At 36.8% G+C, this 20,898-nt stretch overlaps 2 protein-coding genes and 1 non-coding gene across 3 annotated transcripts; all 3 read left to right on the forward strand.

The window, feature by feature from the left end:
• Positions 1–8,196: 8,196 nt before the first annotated feature.
• On the forward strand, positions 8,197–8,268 carry TRNAG-GCC (transfer RNA glycine (anticodon GCC)). The gene has a single exon. It is a non-coding gene; the product is annotated as a tRNA-Gly (tRNA).
• A 4,907-nt stretch (positions 8,269–13,175) lies between these two features.
• Positions 13,176–14,394, forward strand: LOC127082629 (uncharacterized). The gene is made up of 2 exons (XM_051022858.1): positions 13,176–13,190; positions 13,480–14,394. The coding sequence occupies exons 1-2, from the start codon at positions 13,176–13,178 to the stop codon at positions 14,392–14,394; spliced, it is 930 nt and encodes a 309-aa protein (XP_050878815.1).
• Positions 14,395–16,204: 1,810 nt separating this feature from the next.
• Positions 16,205–17,653, forward strand: LOC127082630 (uncharacterized). The gene is made up of 4 exons (XM_051022860.1): positions 16,205–16,444; positions 16,622–16,902; positions 17,105–17,324; positions 17,423–17,653. The coding sequence occupies exons 1-4, from the start codon at positions 16,205–16,207 to the stop codon at positions 17,651–17,653; spliced, it is 972 nt and encodes a 323-aa protein (XP_050878817.1).
• The last annotated feature ends 3,245 nt before the right edge of the window (positions 17,654–20,898 follow it).

Raw genomic sequence — 20,898 nt, forward strand, 5'->3', positions numbered from 1 at the left:
CTCCAACTCCTAAAAAGGATGCAAGTTCTGTAGAGTTAAAGGACATCATACCGAAGACAGTTATCAACTCAAGAAAGAAATTGAAAGGTTGGTCTATGAGGGATACCTCAAGAAGTATGTCAAGGGAGACTCTTTCTATAGATCATAAAAATCCAGTTCCCACGGGTGAGATGATGCGGTGATCCCCACACATGATAAGGCAAAGGAAGCATCCATCAGAGATGATAGCAAAGGTGTGCACCACACACTCAATACTATTGCAGTATGATTCGTTGGAGGCAGGGAGACTAGCTCCACTCACATGAGGTACGCTCGCTAAATCTTAAATATAGAATACCTCCCTAACATTGAAGGAATTTGAAAGGCAAAGAAGCCAGAAACCAAGATTTCTTTCTCTGAGAAGAACACAACTGGAATCCACCCTCATAATGATGACCCCTGGTCATTACTGCCAGGTGCGATTAGTGAGAGATCAAAAGAGTTCTCGTAGATCAGGGAAGTTATAAAATATCCTATATTGGGATGCATTCGAGAGACTCCGCCTTGTCCCATAATACCTAAAGCCTTTCAAGGGCTCTCTAGTTGGATTCTCTGGAGAGCAGGTTCAAGTGAAAGGTTACATCATGCTAAAGACAATATTTGAAAAGCATGAATAGGACAGGAAAATTAAGGTCAAGTATTTGGTTATTGAAGCCCCCTCTTATTACAATATGATTATAAGGAAATCATCTTTTAATTAGTTGGACACCACTTTGTCTACTTTGTATTTGTGCATGAAGTACCCGCTCTCTAACGGGCGGGTAGGAGTCATCCAAGAAGATTAAGAAATTTCCAGGAAGTGCTATATAGAGAACCTTAAGCTGAAAAGGGTATGTACTCTAGGCGTGAACACCAGAAATTTGGGCTTAGAAATAAAACTACTAAGAGAAGCTTGCAAAGGCGAGGAGGTTCCTCCTATAGTCAGTGAGGAGATCGAGGATTGAAATCCTAGGGGGAATTCCCCCTAGCGTTACTTTTTATATTATCATTTTATTGTTTTATTTAATTTTATTTAGTTACTCAATTATTTTTGATTAGGAGAGTATTAGATCTCGGCTGTTTGTAAGGACGTATTATTTTTAGGGTGCCTTCTTTTCCCTATGTACCTTATAGGGGGTGAGGGTTTTTAATGAGGCCCTCATTTTATTATTTTAAGGAAACTTCATGTGGTATTGATTCTCTTTTGTTGGAAACCTCAAAGTTTTAGAAAAGGTTGTTCTCAAAGGCAATCAAAATGTTCGATCCCTATGTCGGATCCTTGTCGCCCTTAGAGGCAAACAAAAGGTTGGAACCCTAATTTGGATCCTTGTCGACCATAGAGAAAATAAAAATGTTGGTTCACTAAATGAGATCTTTGCCTCCCTTAGAGGTGATCAAAACATTGGATCCCTAAGAGATATCCTTTCCACCAGTAGAGGTGATCAAAACACAGGATCCCTAAGTGGGATCCTTACTGCCCATAGAGGAGATCAAACGTTGAATCCCTATGTGGGGTCCTTGCTTCCATTAGAGGATATCAAACGTTGAATCCCTAAGTGGAATCCTTGATGCACTTGTAGGTGATCAAAACGCTAGATCCCTAGAGGGATCCTTGACGCCCATAGAGGCAGTCAATACGCTGAATCCTTAAGTGAGATCCTTGTCGCCCTTATAGTCAATTAAAACACTAGATCCTTAATAGGGATCTTTGTCATCCTTTGGGCAATCAAAACTCTGGATCCATAAGTGGGATGCTTGTTGTAACCCCCTAAAACCCTAACGCACATTTTTTTAAATGAAAATATGCAATAATAACTTATTTCAACATTAGAGTGTCACAGATCACACTCATAAACCATGTTTCTCAAAAACAATATAACAATGGAGCAGAAATTCAAAGCATAATATCTCAAATGAAACATCTCATATTTCATCAAACAAAAGACTTAGTCTCAACATAAGAAGATATGCCAGCAATATTAGAAAACATCAAATAATATAAATTTGTTCCGGTGTTACACTGTTAGAGCGACACCGCGGAAAATTAAATACAAAATGATAAATATAAAGAAGATGACATCTACGTCAATACTTCACAGTAAGTATCATCCAATACTCATATATATGGGTATCTACATCATCATCATCATCATAATGAGAAACACACAAAAAAAAGGGTGAGAATAACTTCACATATGTTATCGGTGTAATAAATAACATGGGTAGTTTCTCATAACATTAACATCAATCACACTGTATTAATTCACACCCACAACAATTACAATGTAAATATGAATGCTATGCAATTATCCTCCAAATGCATATGGTATCAAGGTTTGGATGTCAGAATTATATTATTGAATTATTTGTATCTCTGGTTCCTCTCTGAACCTCGTTCCTCTTTAAACCTGAGACCGTCATTGGTTCCTCTCTGAACTGTGACCTCGTCAGACCGAAGTTCTACCTAACTCTGATATACATGAATACATGAATAACAACAAGCAATAATCACAACATACACTTAATAAAAAAATAACATTCACATCTCATACTCAACAAGGTTCCTCTCTGAACCCATAATTTTACCAATGTGAGGCCAACTTTGTAATTCCTCTCTGAACTACTCAACTTAAAATATGTTATACAATTATAGCTCAATCATATAATCATATAATATTTAAACATACTCGTCAAATAGAGCAACATTATACTCATGTAAGCCCACCAATAGAGTAAGAAAATAACTACTCACAAGTAAACTCTAGCCTTATCAAAACAACAATGAACTTGACATATTACTCAAATTTGACTCTAAAAACTCAATTTTTAACGTTTTTTGCTTGGAAACCTTAAACAAATAAAAATATAACTAAAAAAGAAGCCTTATAATGTCAAAAGGCTTCAAACCTAACTCAAGTGTATCATGTACTCTCAACTACAACTCTAAAAAACTCAAAAGCAACTTTGACAGCTCTATAACAACTCTAATGCAACGAATATCACTTTTAAACTTATCAAAAAGGTATAAAAAAATTTACCGAACTCGAAATGCTCAAAAACTCGCCAAACTGGACAACAAACCCAAAATGTTGACTTGTTAACCGCTAGCTCAGGCACCTCAGCTGACCTCGCCCTGGCCACCGAATCACGATCTTCTTCCTTGCATGAGAACGCCCTGCGCTGCTATGGCTTTGTGCCACATGCGCGTTCCATCACTTTCCACTACGACACCGTATCGCTAAGTCGCACGCCCGCCGCAGCCAACCAGCCGCAACATCGCGCCACCGTCGGCTAGGCGCAGCTTCCCACTCCCTCGATGTTTGAATTTTCCAATTTTCTTACTTTTTTCAGTTATTTGATTTTTCGGGAAAAAATGCCATTAAGGATTTTATGGATTTTTTTTTATAATTATTGTCGAACAACACAAATCAACAGCCACAGATAAATTATATACCATAATTCAATTATTATAACTTCTCCATAAGGCGTAATCACAGTGCGTCATACAACAACAATACATTAAAAAGCCCAAAAGGCACAATAGAGTAACCTACACATTTACCATGAGTTAGCCTTATACAAGGCATAAGGAATTCTACAAGGATTCAAGTAAAATAATACAATAGTACTCAAGAATAACATAAAAGGGTCTGAGGCAAACCCTTTTGGCCATAAACATGCAACACGAGTACAAAATTGAGAAGAAGAAGATATAAGGGTAAGGATCCCTCATTATCTGACTGCCTAAATACCCATGTGTGAATAGTTTTCCCCTTACCTTAAAATTGTAGATTAACAAACTCTTAGCCTTGGGATCTCTCTCTCTCTCTCTCTCTCTCTCTCTCTCTCTCTCTCTCTCTCCCTCCCTCCCTCCCTCCTTCTATGATCGCTCTTACTTTCTTCCTCTTTTCCCAACTTTTCTCAATTTCTTGATCTGACAAAACTCTTTCTCACCTTAATATTTATTTATCTTGATTCTCTTATTCTCCTATCACCTATCACTTTCCTCACACACTCATCTTTCCTCACACTTTCAACTCTCTTGACACCCTCATTGAAATTTTTATTTTCTACTATATTTCTATTATTTCATTTTAATTCAAATAATAATCTAATAACATAATTATCTAAATATTCTAATGAACACAATTATCCCAAGTAAATCAATAATTCAATTATTTCTAATATTTCCAATATTAATTAAATTAAATAAATTATCAGTAATTCAAATAAAACACATATATCATTCAAATAAGTAAAATAAAATAAAATAATATAAATTTAATTAAAAAATAATTAACTAAAGTTGGGATGTTACACTTGTCTCCCTTAAAGGCGATCAAAATGATGGATACTTAAGAGGGATCTTTGTCACCCTTTGAGGCAATTAAAGCGTTGGATATCCAAGAGGGATCCTTGGCGTCCTTAGAGGCAACCAAGACGATGGTTCCCTAAGAGGAATCCTTTTCACCTTTAGGGGTGACCAAACGCTAAATTCCCATAAGAGATCCTTCATATTCCTATGGAAAGGGGAGCAGCAAGCATGCCCTATATCCCAGGAAATGGTGACTCCGAATTGAGAGGCAACACAATCATAGAGAAGTAGCCATGGATAAAAATAAAAGTAAACTTAATTAATACAAAAGATGCCCAAAAGGACGCCATTGTCTCAAAGTTTACAAAAGGCCTCTGCATGGGCAATGAGATACAACAAAAGGCCAAGAAAACACCACCAAAATACCAAACCGTTAATCTTCCTCCGTAGTTGTCTCCTTTATAAGTACATCCTCTGGTTGGGGAGCTTCAGGAATACCTCCTTTATGAGTGCATTCTATGGTTAGGTAGCTTCAGGCGCACCTCTTTCCTTCACCGTGTCACCATTATAGGCGTCTTTGGCATGAAATGAACTTTTAGGCTCCAAGGAGAACACTGTTTCATCATCCACTAGCTTTTGTTATGAACAACTTTGGAGAAGTCCAATTTTATCAAGTCCAACTAGGAGGTAGAAAAAGGAAACCTGCTTCTTTTCCCGCTCAAAATAGACACCAATGGTCGACACTAGTGCATCAGTAAGGTCTGACACCTCCTCAACTAGCTCCCTTTTGGAACAGAGAGCATCATCTAGTGTCTGCTTTAGAGATTTATCCTTATTAGCAATCTATGGTTAAGAAAAAAGGGAATGTTACTTGGAAATTTGTTGCCCTTTAAATAAAAAAAAGGTGGTTTCAGGCTTCATTGGTGGAGTGGAATAAAGCTGCTATGTTGAAGCATATCTGGGTTCTGGCTGCAAAAAGTCCTTATATAGATTATAGGTATTTTACATACAATGCTTCTTTTTTTATAAGCATTTAGTTGGTGTATTTAACCACAAACCAAATAATGGTAGCTGGATTTTTAGGAAACTTTTACAGGTGAGAGAGTTGGCTATAAGATATATTATACATGATGTTGGCAATGAAACCAATACATCTCTCTGGTATGACTCTTTGCTGCTTATAGGTTCTATAATTGAAAGGTATGTATGGTGAGCAGATCATAGGGGAGTATGGTGTTCAAATAAAAAATGTAAAAGTTGCAGATATACTTTCTAATTCTAGATGGTCCCTCCCTGCAGGTGCAAATAAACACCAGCAATAAATTGGGGAGTGTATCAGAGCCATAAGTCCCTTGAACAGTGGGCGATAAGACACCGTTATATGAATGCCTGATCACTCAGTTTTCCATAAAAAGCGCCTGGAGGTTAATCAGACATAAACAAGCTACTATGCCTTGGTTAAGGAGATATTTTTTAGTTAAGAAGGAACTCATTCGTGGACTGATTCCGACCCTTTACCAGAAGAAAACAGAGGAGGGGTATGGTTTCATAAGAGGTACTCATTATACAGATATCCTTTTTCAAATATCCCAATTCACAGTGCCCACCTTATTCTCTCCCCAATCACACAGGAATGCTCGCTTGTCCGCCTAGCAATGATGCCTTTAACTTTAAGATTCTACATATGGAGTGGAGAATGCCTCTACTACCTGTGCCAGCAAACAAACAAACAAATACTATAGTAGAGTAGGAATGGTTTAGCTCACTATAGGGGAGGCAGATAGTTTACGCGTCAGTTGAAAGTGGGAAAGCTCTCCTAGTTGCTCGAAATGGATAGCTTTATTTCCGGGAATTCGAGGATACTGCCAATCTTGCGCTTCAACCAACCATATGCTCTTTCATGATGAGGTCGAACCTTGTTAGCGAAGGAATGCATCCAATAGTGTTTTGTCTCATTGGTCCTCTCATGCCATAATTTGCTCATAAATCCACTTTGTTCTCCCGAAAATTACTTTTTTTATAAAACATTACTTATGTGACTTCGATCTGATACCTCTCGATTCAGAGAGGAAATGCGCATTTGTATCATTTTGACTCTTCCCATCTCGAATTCTACTAATTTGATTTGGGACTGGTTGTGAAGGTAAACTTTATGGGAGAAAGGAGGAAAAGGTCAGGCTAGTCAAGGCTTTACTCAAACATATGGGATAGATTACGAGGAAGCCTTTGCCCCGGTAGCCAAGATGAAGTTTGTTCGTCTCCTGCTCTTTATTGTTGCGAATCGAGATTGGCCTCTGTTCCAATTATATGTTAAAAATTCCTTCTTGAACAGGGATCTACAAGAAAAAGTTTACATGAGTCCTCCACCCGATTGTGTAAGGGGGGAGAACAATAGAGGTCAATTGGGGTGGAAGCCAAACGACAGGGCCGAGAATCTGTGATCGATCCGAAGAACCACTGCCAGATACGATTCTTCTTCCCCTTCGTACTACTTGATTCTTGCCCGGTTTTCTTTCGGCTTAAGTAAGAAGGTTGCCATGAGAATGAGGATCACTTTGGAACTCTAGGAAAATGGGCGGGTGTTTTAGGGCGGGATCTAAAAGTTCTCTAACATGTTGCAGAGCCTTCGGCCGTGAGAGGGTATTTTGGCTTCCTCAGGGCCGTGAGAGGGTATTTTGGCTTCCTCAGGGCCGTGTGAAGCTTAGCTTGCTTTAGCAGTCACATGATGATTCAAGATTCATGGTAGGCGAGGAGCTGGGCAAAGCGGTAGAGAAGCTCAGGTGGTGACGCAAGTGAGCAGTGAGCTTAGTAACCCCCTCAGGCATGCTCTTTGTACAACCAAGCGAAGAGATAGTGAGGGCCGGAATGGAATATCGTATGTAGTATAGAATCGGATCTGAAGCTCTTTACTAGGATTGGAACAAGCGAGGAACGAGTGACCACAAACTCCGCTTAAGCGCTTGACATGCAGTTAGCTTAAAACATGTTCATCATGTGGCCGAACGAAACGCACCTGCGTGAAGTAGCCTAGCATCACTTTAGATAGGAGCATAATGGATGACTTATAACTGAAAATAAGTTCTTAGGATCAATATATCATACGACGTAATGGAGATCTTGGTCTAGGTCCGGTGGTTCTTTGAATTCAGGACCTAACGATGTTCGATTCGTCACATGAACGGGAGCGGACGATTCCCTCGTCTCTCCCTTTTTCGGGGAATGGCTGTAAGAAATCAAAAGCAAGTGATTGACTGAGTGGGGGGGGATCCGAAAGCACATGAGGGATAAGCAGGTCTTTCAGGAGACGGTCTGGAAAGAAAAGAGAACTCTCAACAAGCTGGAACTAATCAAGATCAATAGGAAGAGGAGTTAGCTATAAATTGTTTTTTTTTTGACAAAGTTCATGCCACAACGATCTATATGGAAGAGCTGTTTTGTTGATGCATTCTTGTTGAAGTTGAAAAAGAGACTAACACGCATGTTTAAGCTCCTGGATCTGCTTGGATTATCGTATAATAAGAGGAGCGAGCTGTCTTAGGAAATGACTGAACTTAAAAGACAGACGCCACCACTGTGAGGGAGTCACTTGTTTGATCTTGCGGTGCACTCACTCCCATTACGAGAATGAAATGACGCCCTAGCTCGACTCGAGACCAAGATGCCTTCCTTATAACTCACACCAATAGTGGAACTGAGCGGCCGAAGATTTATTGAAAAGGAAGTTGCCCCTCCCCCTAGCCGCCTACCTACTCGTGCTCGTATCTCGATCGAAGGTTAAGAGTATGGTCTGGCGGAAAAACAGAAGTCGTCTATATCAAGTGATACGTTAAGTGCTCAGTAGTGCTTCGCCACTACCGTAGATGGCGGAAATAGCTTAATGGTAGAGCATAGCCTTGCCAAGGCTGAGGTTGAGGGTTCAAGTCCCTCCTTCCACTCTTGGCTTCGTCATTTAGTGGTAACGAGTCGAGTAGGCATCGCCTCTCGATCCAATCTGTCTTTCCCTGGCCTCCCCAACACACTCTTGATACGAAAGAAACCTATCGCCATAGAATAGAGAAGAAATAGATCTAAAGTCGGGGTCCCCTCGATCACCCTTCCCTTGAACCTGAACTGGTCGAGAGAGATGAACCTGCACCATATTTGATAACCTTCGAACTGAAACCCCCAACTAGAGATGGAATTCCAGAACCTAAACACCTCAATGGAGAGCTTCGTGACCAGTTCAATTCAAGGGAAGGTCCACCAATAATGGAAAGGCCATTCCCCTCCCTATCTGTTTATTGATCCCTCATTCCACGACTTCATTGTTACTGATTCATTCAAGGACTGAAAGCTTTTCGATTTATGAAAAGCCATAGACTCCTTCCCCACGTCTTTGTCTTATTAACACATGTCTTCGTCAATGACGAAAGCCGCTGAACTCCAGACTCGAGTTCAGAAAGAGGATTATGCCAAGGATAAGAGGGATTTCAGGGAGTGGGGAAGACTGGTGTATTATAGAGCTAGGGGCAGATAAGACGTTTGTCCATTGGTATTGGGCATGGACGAGCCTCGACTGGGTCAGCATTGATGAAAATAAAACTTATCCCATCACATCATTAACCGGTGTAGGATTAAAGATCAGGTCCAGGATTCGAGTCAAATCGACCTTCCCTCTCATCTTAGGGTGAGGCAAGGTAGCTTGCTCGTTCGTTGTTCAATATCTCAGCTACTCAAGAAGTTGGACTAGCTGCTCCTCCGACCCGGAGTGGATTCTAAGGGAATGGCAGAGCCTCACCTTGCAGTAAGTAGGAAAGTATTTGTTGCTGGGACGGGTTCAAACTGGACTGAAGGAAGGAGGAATGAAAGACTCTAATCTTACTGGGGATTCATCATTGGCCATGGCTTTCGAATCAAAGCATGGGCATCTGCAACATGCATAAGAAGTTACAAGGGAGAGGTCTTAAGTCTGATTCTCATTTTCCCCACTTTTAGAGTTTTATTTTTTTATTTTATTTTATGTTTTTACCTTTTTTTTACATTATTTTATAATTAAAAATTGCATATTTTTATTTATTATTTATTATTTTCGAATTTTATATTAATTTATTTTTAATAATTATTATATTATTATTTTCTCATGTTTTTTTGTCTAAAAATCAAGAAAAATTAATATAAAATAAATAAAAAATTAAAGTCTTTTTATTATTACATTTATCACATTATATTTTTATTTTTTTAATTATTATTATTATTATCAAAACTTATTAAAATAAATTTTTATTTAATTCATTTAAAAAGGTCATGAATCCATCCAGATTCGTTTACTTAGCCATGACGAAATAAATAAAATCAAATCAGATGAAATCATTCCAAAAATTGACAAATCTCATTCAATTTTTGACTTAATTCTTATGTACAAATACCACAAGTTTTCTATACTTTTTTTCATCTACAATTCACAAATTCAATCCCTAAAATTGTTACTCTTCACACTAAAGAACAACACCAACTATTATTATTAAAACACAAAAGAAATTAAATCAAAAAGTGCAATAAAAAAATCTCCTTCTTTCACTTCCTGTACATGATTTTAATTTTTCAGAAAAAAACAGCAACATCGTCTTCTCAACTACAAATACACCTCTTGCCTAATTAATTAATTTCTCCATTTTATTTATAATACATTTGTAAATATAATTATTATCATTAGGCTAATCTTGATTAATAGTATTACTAGGACTAATATTAGTATAATTAGTTTAATAAAAACAATTTATAAATTAATTATCTTGTTATGACTATTCTCTTATAATTAATATGATAATACAAAAAAATATTAGTATTAGCTAATTAGGTGATTAAATGATTAGTCAATTAGGATTCTGATTTTAGGGTAATATTAGGGTTTAATTAGGTTAGTTAAAATAAGTAGTAATTAGGATTAAATAATAAAATAAAAATATCAAAAATAAAATATCAAATAATTCTCTTTATATGTCTTCACTAACTTGTTCAATTTCATAAATCAAATATATATATATATATATATATATATATATATATATATATATATATATATATATATATATATATATATATATATATATATATATATATATATATATATATATATATATATGTATGTATATATCATTCACACTAATTTTTAAGTCAAACTAATCCTATCATTTTTTTCAATCAATAATAACCAATATAAAATCAATTCAAACTCACACAAATATCTTGTTCTTTGCCCTTGTGCATTCAGACATTTTTCAAACAAACTTTTTTCCATCCCTGATGCGTTGAGAACTTTCAAAATCTAAAAACAACAAACCAACAAATATTTTTTAGCCGAACTACGGTACTCTGATCCTTCATATTGCTTGAAGGTACATAGACATGGAGTTGAAACACTCTAGCAAGTACAATTATAAAAAAAATATTGTTTGGTCCTTATTGTAACTAAATGATCTTTTCTTACAAAAATAATAAAGTAATTCTCTGGTTAATAAATAAATAAGTAGCCAGACAAGAATAAATAATCTAAACAAACAAACACCCTTAATCCTAGAACTAGATAAGACTCTCATTGGATACAATGGAAGTGAGGGGTTCCTCTTTCTTAACTGGCTCCTAAACTCTAATATCTTATCCTTAATTTTAGGTTTTATCATGATTTTTCTGTTTATTAGGAACAAATAAAAGATGATGGCGACTATGTAATTTTCCAGCCACGACGATTGGTTATTTGTATTTTGAAGAGACAACTCCTCCAATAAAATTTTAAATATATAGCCATTGGTTTCTTTATAATAATCTAACAAGATGTTTCATTCGATGTCATTATATTATTTGAGAATAACATCAAATAATAATATAATCCAAGGTCAATAATTCTTTTTAGGTATCTCATAAACATGTCAATAACGTGAAATTTCTTTATATACCAAGTCTACTAATAAACATGCCTAATAGTCTCCTGAAATATGCAATGTATGGTCTGATCCAATCTATAGCATACTTGAGGCGACAAGTGATACTCGCATATTGAGTTTTTATTACACTTTTACTAGTGTTCTAAAAGAGTTAAACACATATCATCTGATGGGCAAACATATTAACACTTAAAATATTTATATTTGTTTAATATCTTCTTCAACATTGTGAGATCCAAAGAAATTATCTTTTATGACCTAATAATTTTAATAATAATGATTATATTAATTTCTCTTGGGTATGGTTGAACCAAATATGAGAAAATAATTTAAATAGAGACATATGATCATGTAAATGCTATTTTTTAACTGTAGTAAATACTTTATCACATTCTTTCACTTTAAATCTATTCGATTAGTTAAATTGTGAAAATTTTCATATCATTGCTAGAAGCTTGTTTAAGATCATGCAGAGACTTATCTAACTTACAAACCTTATGTTCTTGTCCATGAATTATGTATTGTCGAAAATGTACAGGTGTGTGCATGTTCCCCATGCAAGGACATAGAGACTCAAAGGCCCTAGCAAATATATTACAAGTTGGGACGATGAGGGCTAACTCATGACAACGAGTATCCTTTTATGATAGTTTTTAAGAATATTTGAGGGACCAACTCACGTGAGGTGAGAGACCCTGTTGGTAGTCGACGAACGGTTACCTTTATAATGTTCGGGCTAATAGGAGCGTGGAGCTCTCTGAGTAGTAGTAAGCGTGTTTGACTTGAGTCTCTGTCCCTTTCCCTTTAAGGGGTAAGGTATTTATAGGGATTCTCGTGGGATAGGGTTTTTGGCCCCCTTGGACACGATCTTAATTTTTACCCCTTATTAGGGAGGTTATTGACCGCATATACTTCTAGAGTCAGCGAGGACTTTATCTCATTTAACTTCCACATTGGATGGATCCCTAGATCGGTTCCTTTGAATTTGGCTGGAGAGGCTCAATTGTTAGGAGAGGGCGCCATAATATAGGACTTCACCAAATATAACACTACAAATTACAAAGTCTTTAGACTATTATATAGATTTATTCATTCATACCACCATTTAGAAAAATATTTTTAAGGCCTATTTAGTGTACCACTAAATTGAGAATAAAAGAAAATGATATTTGTATCCTAATGGATGTCATCCTGCAGAATGGAGAAAAGGTGTCAAAGAAATTAATATTTTCTATTTGACTAAAACATTTTGTTATAAGGCAAGTCTTTTATTTATTAATGGCTCCATCAGTTTTTTTTTTAATTCATATACAACCTAGATGTTTGCAACTAGGAGGAAATTCTACAAAATGTATGGTCTTATTAGACAATAGAGAGTTCATTTCATCATTTATGACTTATTTCTATAAATCTTAATTTAAGGCTTAAAAGGCATCTTGGATGTTTACATAAACATCATGTGATGGATAAACCGTGCAATCAGGTCCATAATCTTTACCAACTTTTATTCTCTTATCTCTTCGTTATTCTGTTTAATCAAACTGAATATTATTGTAACACCCTGATTTAATTTCCGTATTTATTTATTAGGTGTTTATTTTAATTAATCATTATTTGGAGTGATAATTTATTAAATATGTGTTCTGGTGATTATTTGAATATATGTGTTATTTGAATAATTTAATTTTATGAGTAGAAATAACAATTGTCTAGTAATGGGCCTAATTAATTAGAATGGGTGGATAACTGGGTTAAGCCCATTATGAGTTAAAAAGATAGTAGGAGTTTTAGAGATTAGAGTTAGTTTTGTAAAAATAAGAGAAGAAGAGAGAAGAGAAGAGAAATAGGAGAAGAGGAAACTAGAAGAAGAAAGACTTAGAGATTTCATCTATACTAAGGTAAGGGTGGAATTTCAAGTAGTAATGGATAAACATAATGTATGTAATGTATGTGAGTTAGATATCATGAACTTAGGATTTGGGGATTTTGATTTTTGAGAAACCCTAACATGTGTTTATGTTTTAACCCATGAAATTGATGTTTATGTTATGCTATGATGTTTCTATAATGAATTCCATGAATGGGTATGTGTATAGAACATGATTTGGTGTATAACTGCATGTTTGAGTTTTACTTGAAAATGGTTGATTTGGAATTTTGGTGAAAATTAGTGGAGTTTAGAATCTTGTTTCTATGATCCTAATAGTTGCTATATGATATATATAGGTTGATGAGTTTCGTGCTTTGGGGAAGTTCCAAAGGAACAATCCGCCAACTTTTGAAGGAGCTCATGAACCTGACAAAGCTCAAGAGTGGTTAAAGGCGATTGAGAAAATCTTTCGAGTTATGAACTGTTCAGATGCGCAGAAGGTGCAGTTTGACACTCATATGCTTGAGAAAGAAGCTGAGGATTGGCGGTGCAACACTATTCAGAGATTTGATGAGGATGGCATTGAAGTGACTTGGGCACTTTTCCGTGATGCTTTTTTGGAGAAGTATTTTCCAGAAGATGTTCGTGGAATAAATCAAATTGAACTCCTTGAGTTGAAGCAAGGTAATGGTATCATAGCTGAGTATGCTACAAAGTTTGAGGAGTTTATCAAATTTTGTCCCCATTACAATACTGCTAATGCTGAGAGATCAAAGTGTCTTAAGTTTGTGAATGGCTTGAGACCTGATATCAAGAAGGCAATGAGTTACCAACAGATTACGAGATTTTTTGATTTGGTTAACAAGAGTAGGATCTATGATGAGGATAGTCGTGAGAGTGTTTCATATTACAAGTCCTTGCATGATAAGAAAGGAAAATGGCAATTCCGAGGGAAGTCGTATGATGGTAAGAAGAAAACTGGTGATGGCAAGAAGCCGAGTGGGGGAGGATCTCACACTCCTGTCAAGTGCTTCAGATGTGGTGTTAAGGGACATCATGCTTCCGAGTGTCCTAAGGGCGATGTGACTTGTTTCAAGTGTGGCAAGCAAGGTCACAAATCTTTTGATTGCAGAGTTGGTTCGAATGTGACTTGCTACAACTGTGGTGAGCAAGGGCACATTAGTACAAGTGCAACAAGCCGAAGAAGGAGCAAGCCAAAGGGAAAGTGTTTGCATTGTCCGGTACTGATACTTCTGCTGAGGAGAGATTGATTCGAGGTACATGCTTTGTTAATAATATGCCTTTGATTGCTATTATTGATACCAATGCGATGCATTCTTTTATTTCTTTGGATTGTGCTAAGAGATTGAATCTTGAATTATCTCTTATGCGTAGAAGCATGGCTATTGATACTCCAGCTATGGGTTCAGTGACTACTTCATCAGTTTGTTTGAAATGTCCGTTGAGTATTTGTGATAAAGATTTTGAAGTTGATTTAGTGTGTCTTCCATTGAGTCAACTTGATGTTATTTTGGGAATGGACTGGTTAAGGGCCAACCACGTCTATATCAGTTTTTTTGAGAAAGCTGTTCTTTTTCTTGAGCCAGAGAAGGAAGGTGATTTATTCTTGTCTACTCAACAAGTGAATGAATTTGTGCGAGATGGTACTGAAGTGTTTATGTTGGTGGAAAGTTTGAAGCTTAGTGAAAATGGAACAATGGGTGAATTTCCAGTTTTCGTGATTTTCCTGAAGTGTTTCCTGATGAGGTTAGCAATTTGTCGCCTGAACGTGAAGTTGAGTTCACGATTGATTTGATTCCTGGTACTAGTTCAATATCGATGGCTCCATATCGGGTGTCACCATCTGAGTTGAAAGAGTTGAAGAGTCAACTAGAGGATTTGATTGATAAGAGGTTTACTCGTCCGAGTGTGTCACCGTGGGGTGTACCTGTCTTGTTAGTTAAGAAGAAAGAAGGTACTATGAGGTTGTGTATGGATTACAAACAACTGAATAAGGTTACTATTAAGAATAAGTGTCCGCTTCTGAGGATTGATTATTTGATGGATCAGTTGGTTGGTGCTTGTGTGTTTAGCAATACTGATTTAAGGTCTGGGTATCATCAGATTCGTGTGAAAGCTGAAGGTATTCAGAAGACTGCTTTTAGAACAAGGTATGGACACTATGAGTATTTGGTGATGCCTTTCGGTGTGATGAATGCACCTGGTGTATTTATGGAGTACAAGAATCGTATTTTTCAAAAATATGTTGATAAGTTTGTTGTTGTGTTTATCGATAATATTTTGATCTATTCGAAGAGTGAAGAGGATCATGCTGAGCATTTGAGGATTGTTTTATCTGTATTGAAAGAGAAGCAGTTGTTTGCTAAACTTTCGAAGTGCGAGTTTTGGTTGAAGGAAGTGAGTTTCCTTGTCCATGTGATCTCTAGTAGTGGTATTTCAGTTGATCCTTCTAAGATTGAGGCTATATCTTAATGGGAAGCACTGAAATCTGTGTTTGAGATTTGTAGTTTTCTTGGTTTGGCAAGTTATTATCAAAAGTTTATTGAAGGCTTTTCTAAGTTATCTTTGTCATTAACGCAATTGACTAGGAAAGGTCAAGCTTTAATTTGGACTGCACAGTGTGAAGCTAGTTTTCAAGAGCTAAAGAGGAGATTGACTGCTGCTCCTGTTTTGATTTTACTGAATCCATCAGAACCATTTGTTATGTATTGTGATGCTTCTTTGATGGGTTTATGAGGTGTGGTAATGTAGAATCAACAAGTTGTAGCTTATGCTTCAAGGCAACTTAAAATGCATGAGAGGAATTATCCGACTCATGATTTGGAATTAGCTGTTGTTGTGTTTGTTTTGAAGATTTGGAGATATTATTTGTTTGGGTTGAGATTCGATGTGTTTAGTGATCACAAGAGTTTGAAGTATTTGTTCGATCAGAAAGAGTTGAATATGAGGCAAAGGAGATGGTTGGAATTCTTGAAGGATTATGATTTTGGTTTAAATTACCATCCTGGAAAAGCGAATGTTGTAGTCGACGCTTTGAGTAGGAAATCTTTGCATATGTCGATGTTGATGGTGCGAGAATTGGATTTGCTTGAACAATTTCGAGATATGAGTTTGGTTTGTGAAGAGACTTCTTTTGGAGTGAAGCTTGGTATGTTGAAGCTTACTAGTGGAATTTTGGATGAGATTCGAGAAGGTCAGAAATCTGATTTGGTTTTGGTAGATCGACTGACGATGATCAATCAAGGTAAAGATGGTGATTTTCGGATTGATGAGAATGGTATCATGAGGTGTCATGCTAGAGTTTGTGTTCCCGATGTTTCGGATTTTAGAAAGAGGATTCTTGATGAAGGAAATGGTAGTGGTTTGAGTATTCATCCTGGTGCTACTAAGATGTATCAAGATTTGAGGAAATTGTTTTGGTGGCCTGGTATGAAGAAAGAGATTGCGGAATTTGTGTATTCGTGTTTGATTTGTCAGAAATCGAAGATTGAGCATCAGAAGTCGTCTGGTTTGTTACAACCGTTATCTATTCTTGAATGGAAATGGAATAGTATTTCTATGGATTTTGTTTCTGGTTTACCTAGGACTCCGAGTAATTGTGAAGCTATTTGGGTTATTATGGACAGGTTTAAGAAATCTACTCACTTTATTCCGATTAGAATGGATTATCCGATGGAGAGGCTTGCAAAGCTGTATATTGAGAAAATTGTCAGTTTGCATGGTATTCCGTCTAGCATTGTGTCAGAGAGGGATGCGAGGTTTACTTCGAGATTTTGGGAAGGTTCGCAACATGTTTTGGGTACAAAGTTGTGTTTGAGTTTTGCTTATCATCCGTAGACAGATGGTTAGACTGAAAGGATGATTCAGTCGCTTGAGGATCTTTTAAGAGCTTGTGTTTTTGGAACAGGGAGGTGCTTGGGATAGTTATTTGCCTTTGATTGAGTTTACCTACAACCATAGTGTTCATTCGAGTATTGGTATGGCTCCGTTTGAAGCTTTGTATAGTAGAAGGTGTAGGACGCCTTTGTGTTGGTACGAATCTGGAGAGAGTGTTATGGTTGGACCTAAGATAGTTCAACAGACTACTGATAAGATTAAAATGATCAGAGAGAAGATGAAGGTTTCTCAGAGTCATCAGAAGAGTTACCATGACAAGAGAAGGAAAGTGCTTGAGTTTGAGGTAGATGATCATATGTTTTTAAGAGTTACTCCAGTAAATGGTGTTGGTAGAGCATAAAGTCGCGTAAGTTGACGCTGCATTTTATTGGTCCGTATCAGATTTCCAAGAAAGTAGGTGATGTGGCTTATCGGATTACGTTGCTGTCGTCACTTGCTAATCTCCATGTTGTGTTTCACGTGTCTCAATTGAGGAGATACATTGTGGATCCTTCGCATGTTGTCCAATTAGATGATGTTGAGGTTAGAGATAATTTTACCGTGGAGACATTACCAATGCGGATAGAAGATAGAGAGGTGAAACAACTTCGTGGTAAAGAGATCGCTTGGTGAAAGTCGTTTGGGGAGGACCGGCTAGTGGAAATGTGACGTGGGAGCTTGAGAGTCAGATGAGGGATTCATATCCCGAGTTGTTTGCTTGAGGTAATTTTCGAGGACGAAAATATTTCAAGTGGGGGAGAGTTGTAACACCCCGATTTAATTTCTGTATTTATTTATTAGATGTTTATTTTAATTAATCATTATTTGGTGTGATAATTAATTAAATATGTGTTATGGTGATTATTTGAATTATTTGAATATATGTGTTATTTGAATAATTGAATTTTATGAGTAGAAATAGTAATTGTCTAGTAATGGGCCTAATTAATTAGAATGGGTGGATAAATGGGTTAAGCCCATTATGAGTTAAAAAGATATTAAGGGTTTTAGAGATTAGAGTTAGTTTTGTGAATATTTTTTTTAATTATCCAATTTTTAAAAAAAAAAATTCAAAAATAACTAAATTTTAAAAAAAATTCCAAAAATGGCCATTTTTGGCCCTAAAATACACTTAGGCGCCACCCTAGTTGGCGCCTACCCTTAAGGGTAGGGCAAGTCGCCACTAGGAGTGGCGCCTACCTTTAAAATGATTTTTTTTTTTTATATTTAATATGTTTTTTTTAAATTAGTTTAAATTTATTAATTTATATTTATTATAAATTATAATAATTTATATAATTTACAAGATATATATATATATATATATATATATATATATATATATATATATATATATATATTAAGTTATATATATTAATTTAATTTATAAGTAATTAATAGTATTTATAAATTTTTGGAAAAAAAATAATTTATATACATGTAAATAAATAATATTTTGTATAGATTAAACAATATATTTATATTAAAATAATACACAAGACAAATATTATAAATATATGATTAAAATGCATTATTAATTTGGGATTTATCACATATGATGCGGTCCCTGGTACGATCCGCACGGGGGAGGTCTAACTACTCGTCTAGACGGCTCACGTGGTGGTGGTGCATCCCTATTACCACCCCTAGTCCTAACGCGTCCCCTTGCCGTTTGCCGTTGTGGTTGGGTTGAAGTCCCTTCAGTGCTGTAGGAAAGGCGGGTGCCCTCTGCGCCCTTAAAGCTTTGTCTCGGTGGGACAAACTGACTCCTGTTGGGTGCGCCCTCGAAATGTGGCCTTTGGTAGTTGAGGGTTGAATCGGGTTGGTTAAAGAACAATGTTTGTTGGGGGTGTAGTAGTCTTGTTGGTAATCCTCTTGTATACCCGTGTCGGGGCTAAGTGGAGGACTGGAAGAGCTCGGGACATCGTCGTGATGGAAGTGTTGGGATTGGTGGATGTGGGGAGATTGATATTGTGGTAGGTGTTGGGACTGTTGATGGTGGTGGGAATGTTGAGGTTGGTGTTGGTAATCTTCATGGTATTGGGGTTGAGTTTGTGGTATGTAGTGTTGATTTGGTTGGGGGTGGACATGTGTTGGGGTGGTTGTTGTTGGTAATACGGTGGTGGTGGTTGTTGTTGGTAATAAGGTGGTGGTTGTTGTTGTTGGTAATATGGTGGTGGTTGTTGTTGTTGGTAATAATGTGGTGGTTGTTGTTGTTCGGAATATTGTGGTGGTTGTTGTTGTTGAAAGTATGGTTGTTGCATCCGGGGATCGTCCAAATAGAACGGGTCAGACACAATCATTTCTGGATTTGTATTTGCTCTATACCAATCCACATATTCCCTTGTCGGCTTCATTTCGTTGGGCGCCACCGGAAATTGTAGAACATAGTGGGCACGGTCTTTCCACATTTTACGAAACTCCTTAGCAAATTCCTTCCAATGTTGGGCATACCATTGGTGGCTGACTTTTTTTAGATGCCAAGGTTCCAAAGACATTGGGGGGCCTGGGATTTCTTGATGCATTCCGAATTGCAGCTTGACACGGTCACTTTGGTGCATCTCCATAGTGGTGAACCGCATTATGGCCGTTTTTGCTGTCCAAACAGCTGCATCTTCGGGGTTGGGTTGATGTTCCAATCCCAAATATGGCCTCCAAATAAACTGCAAAGAAAAAAGCAAATATGTTATTTATTGAGAATGCATGATATTAATAAATTAGTTAGAAGATGAGTGATTTAGTGGTAATACATCTTGTGCTCGGAGACGATCCAAGAGTTGACGATAAAATATAATTTTATTTTTGGGGGTAAGACTGTAATCCAGTCCGGTTGTAATGAACCTAAACAAAAAAAATAAATAATATTATTTACAAATATTTATAGAATAAATATACAAAATGAAATAACATCATAAATTTACCTAGTTGCGTAGGGGAAGGAGTAGACGTTAGGATTTTCTAGGGCTAGCCTCGGCAATCTCCACCACCCCCATGTTTGGAGCAAAAAAGCACATCCAGAAACTGTACAGTGGTCATTTTGTGCATTTTTACACAAAGAGCTATATAGGAATGCCAATACAGCAGAACCCCAACTATACGTGCTTATTCTATCAATGTCCTCGAGCAAACTCAAGTACATAAAGTTTATGCTATTTCCCGTCCCTTCGGGAAATAGCAAGTTCCCAAACAATAACATAATGTAAACCCTGGTTTTTATGACCTTTTCTTGTTCGGACGAATCCTCAGTCAAAGTTATGGAGTCGTGGTAGAATTAGAGGCTCGATAGTTTAATACCCTGACCCCTTGCTTTTGCAGATCCCTCACCCTCGACCAGATCTACCCCCAACATTTGAACACATATTTCGTTGGGCTGTTGAACATTTCCAGTCACAGGCTTACCATTTATTCGAAGACCCAAAAGCATGTACACGTCCTCTAGTGTGACGGTACATTCACCAGTTGGTAGGTGAAAAGTGTGTGTCTCTGGTCTCCAACGTTCACACAAAGCAAGAATAAATTTGACATCAATTGTGGCATTTACGACATGCATAACATGACCGAACCCCGCACGCTCTATGTAAGGTACGCACCATGGGTCTGGATAAGGTATAGGGTGTGAACGTTGACGAAATTTCTTGGGATCCTTTAAAAACAAACAATATAAACAATCATTAGATTGGACTTTTAAAAAACAAATTATAAACATACGAAAGAGGCAATGTTCAAGAAAAACTTACGAATGAGGCAATGTTTGCCCTAGTGCCTCTGTGTTCTTGGCCCATGGTAAGAAGAGACATGATTGCAATGTAGAACGAAGCTTGGTGGATGAGAAGTTTCGCCGGAGTTCTCTGAATAAAAGTGTTAGTGGTTGATGAAAA

The sequence above is a fragment of the Lathyrus oleraceus genome, chromosome 5 (assembly GCF_024323335.1).
Source record: "Lathyrus oleraceus cultivar Zhongwan6 chromosome 5, CAAS_Psat_ZW6_1.0, whole genome shotgun sequence".
Taxonomy (NCBI): domain Eukaryota; kingdom Viridiplantae; phylum Streptophyta; class Magnoliopsida; order Fabales; family Fabaceae; genus Lathyrus; species Lathyrus oleraceus.

Bases quoted from the DNA above. Each gene is read 5' to 3' on its own strand.
- LOC127082630 (XM_051022860.1), top strand. From the start codon at position 16,205: ATGTTGATGGTGCGAGAATTGGATTTGCTTGAACAATTTCGAGATATG. The intron at 16,445-16,621 runs GTTTGTGTTCCC...TTGATTTGTCAG, and splicing joins TCATGAGGTGTCATGCTAGA to AAATCGAAGATTGAGCATCA. The intron at 17,325-17,422 runs GTAGATGATCAT...GGTCCGTATCAG, and splicing joins GGAAAGTGCTTGAGTTTGAG to ATTTCCAAGAAAGTAGGTGA.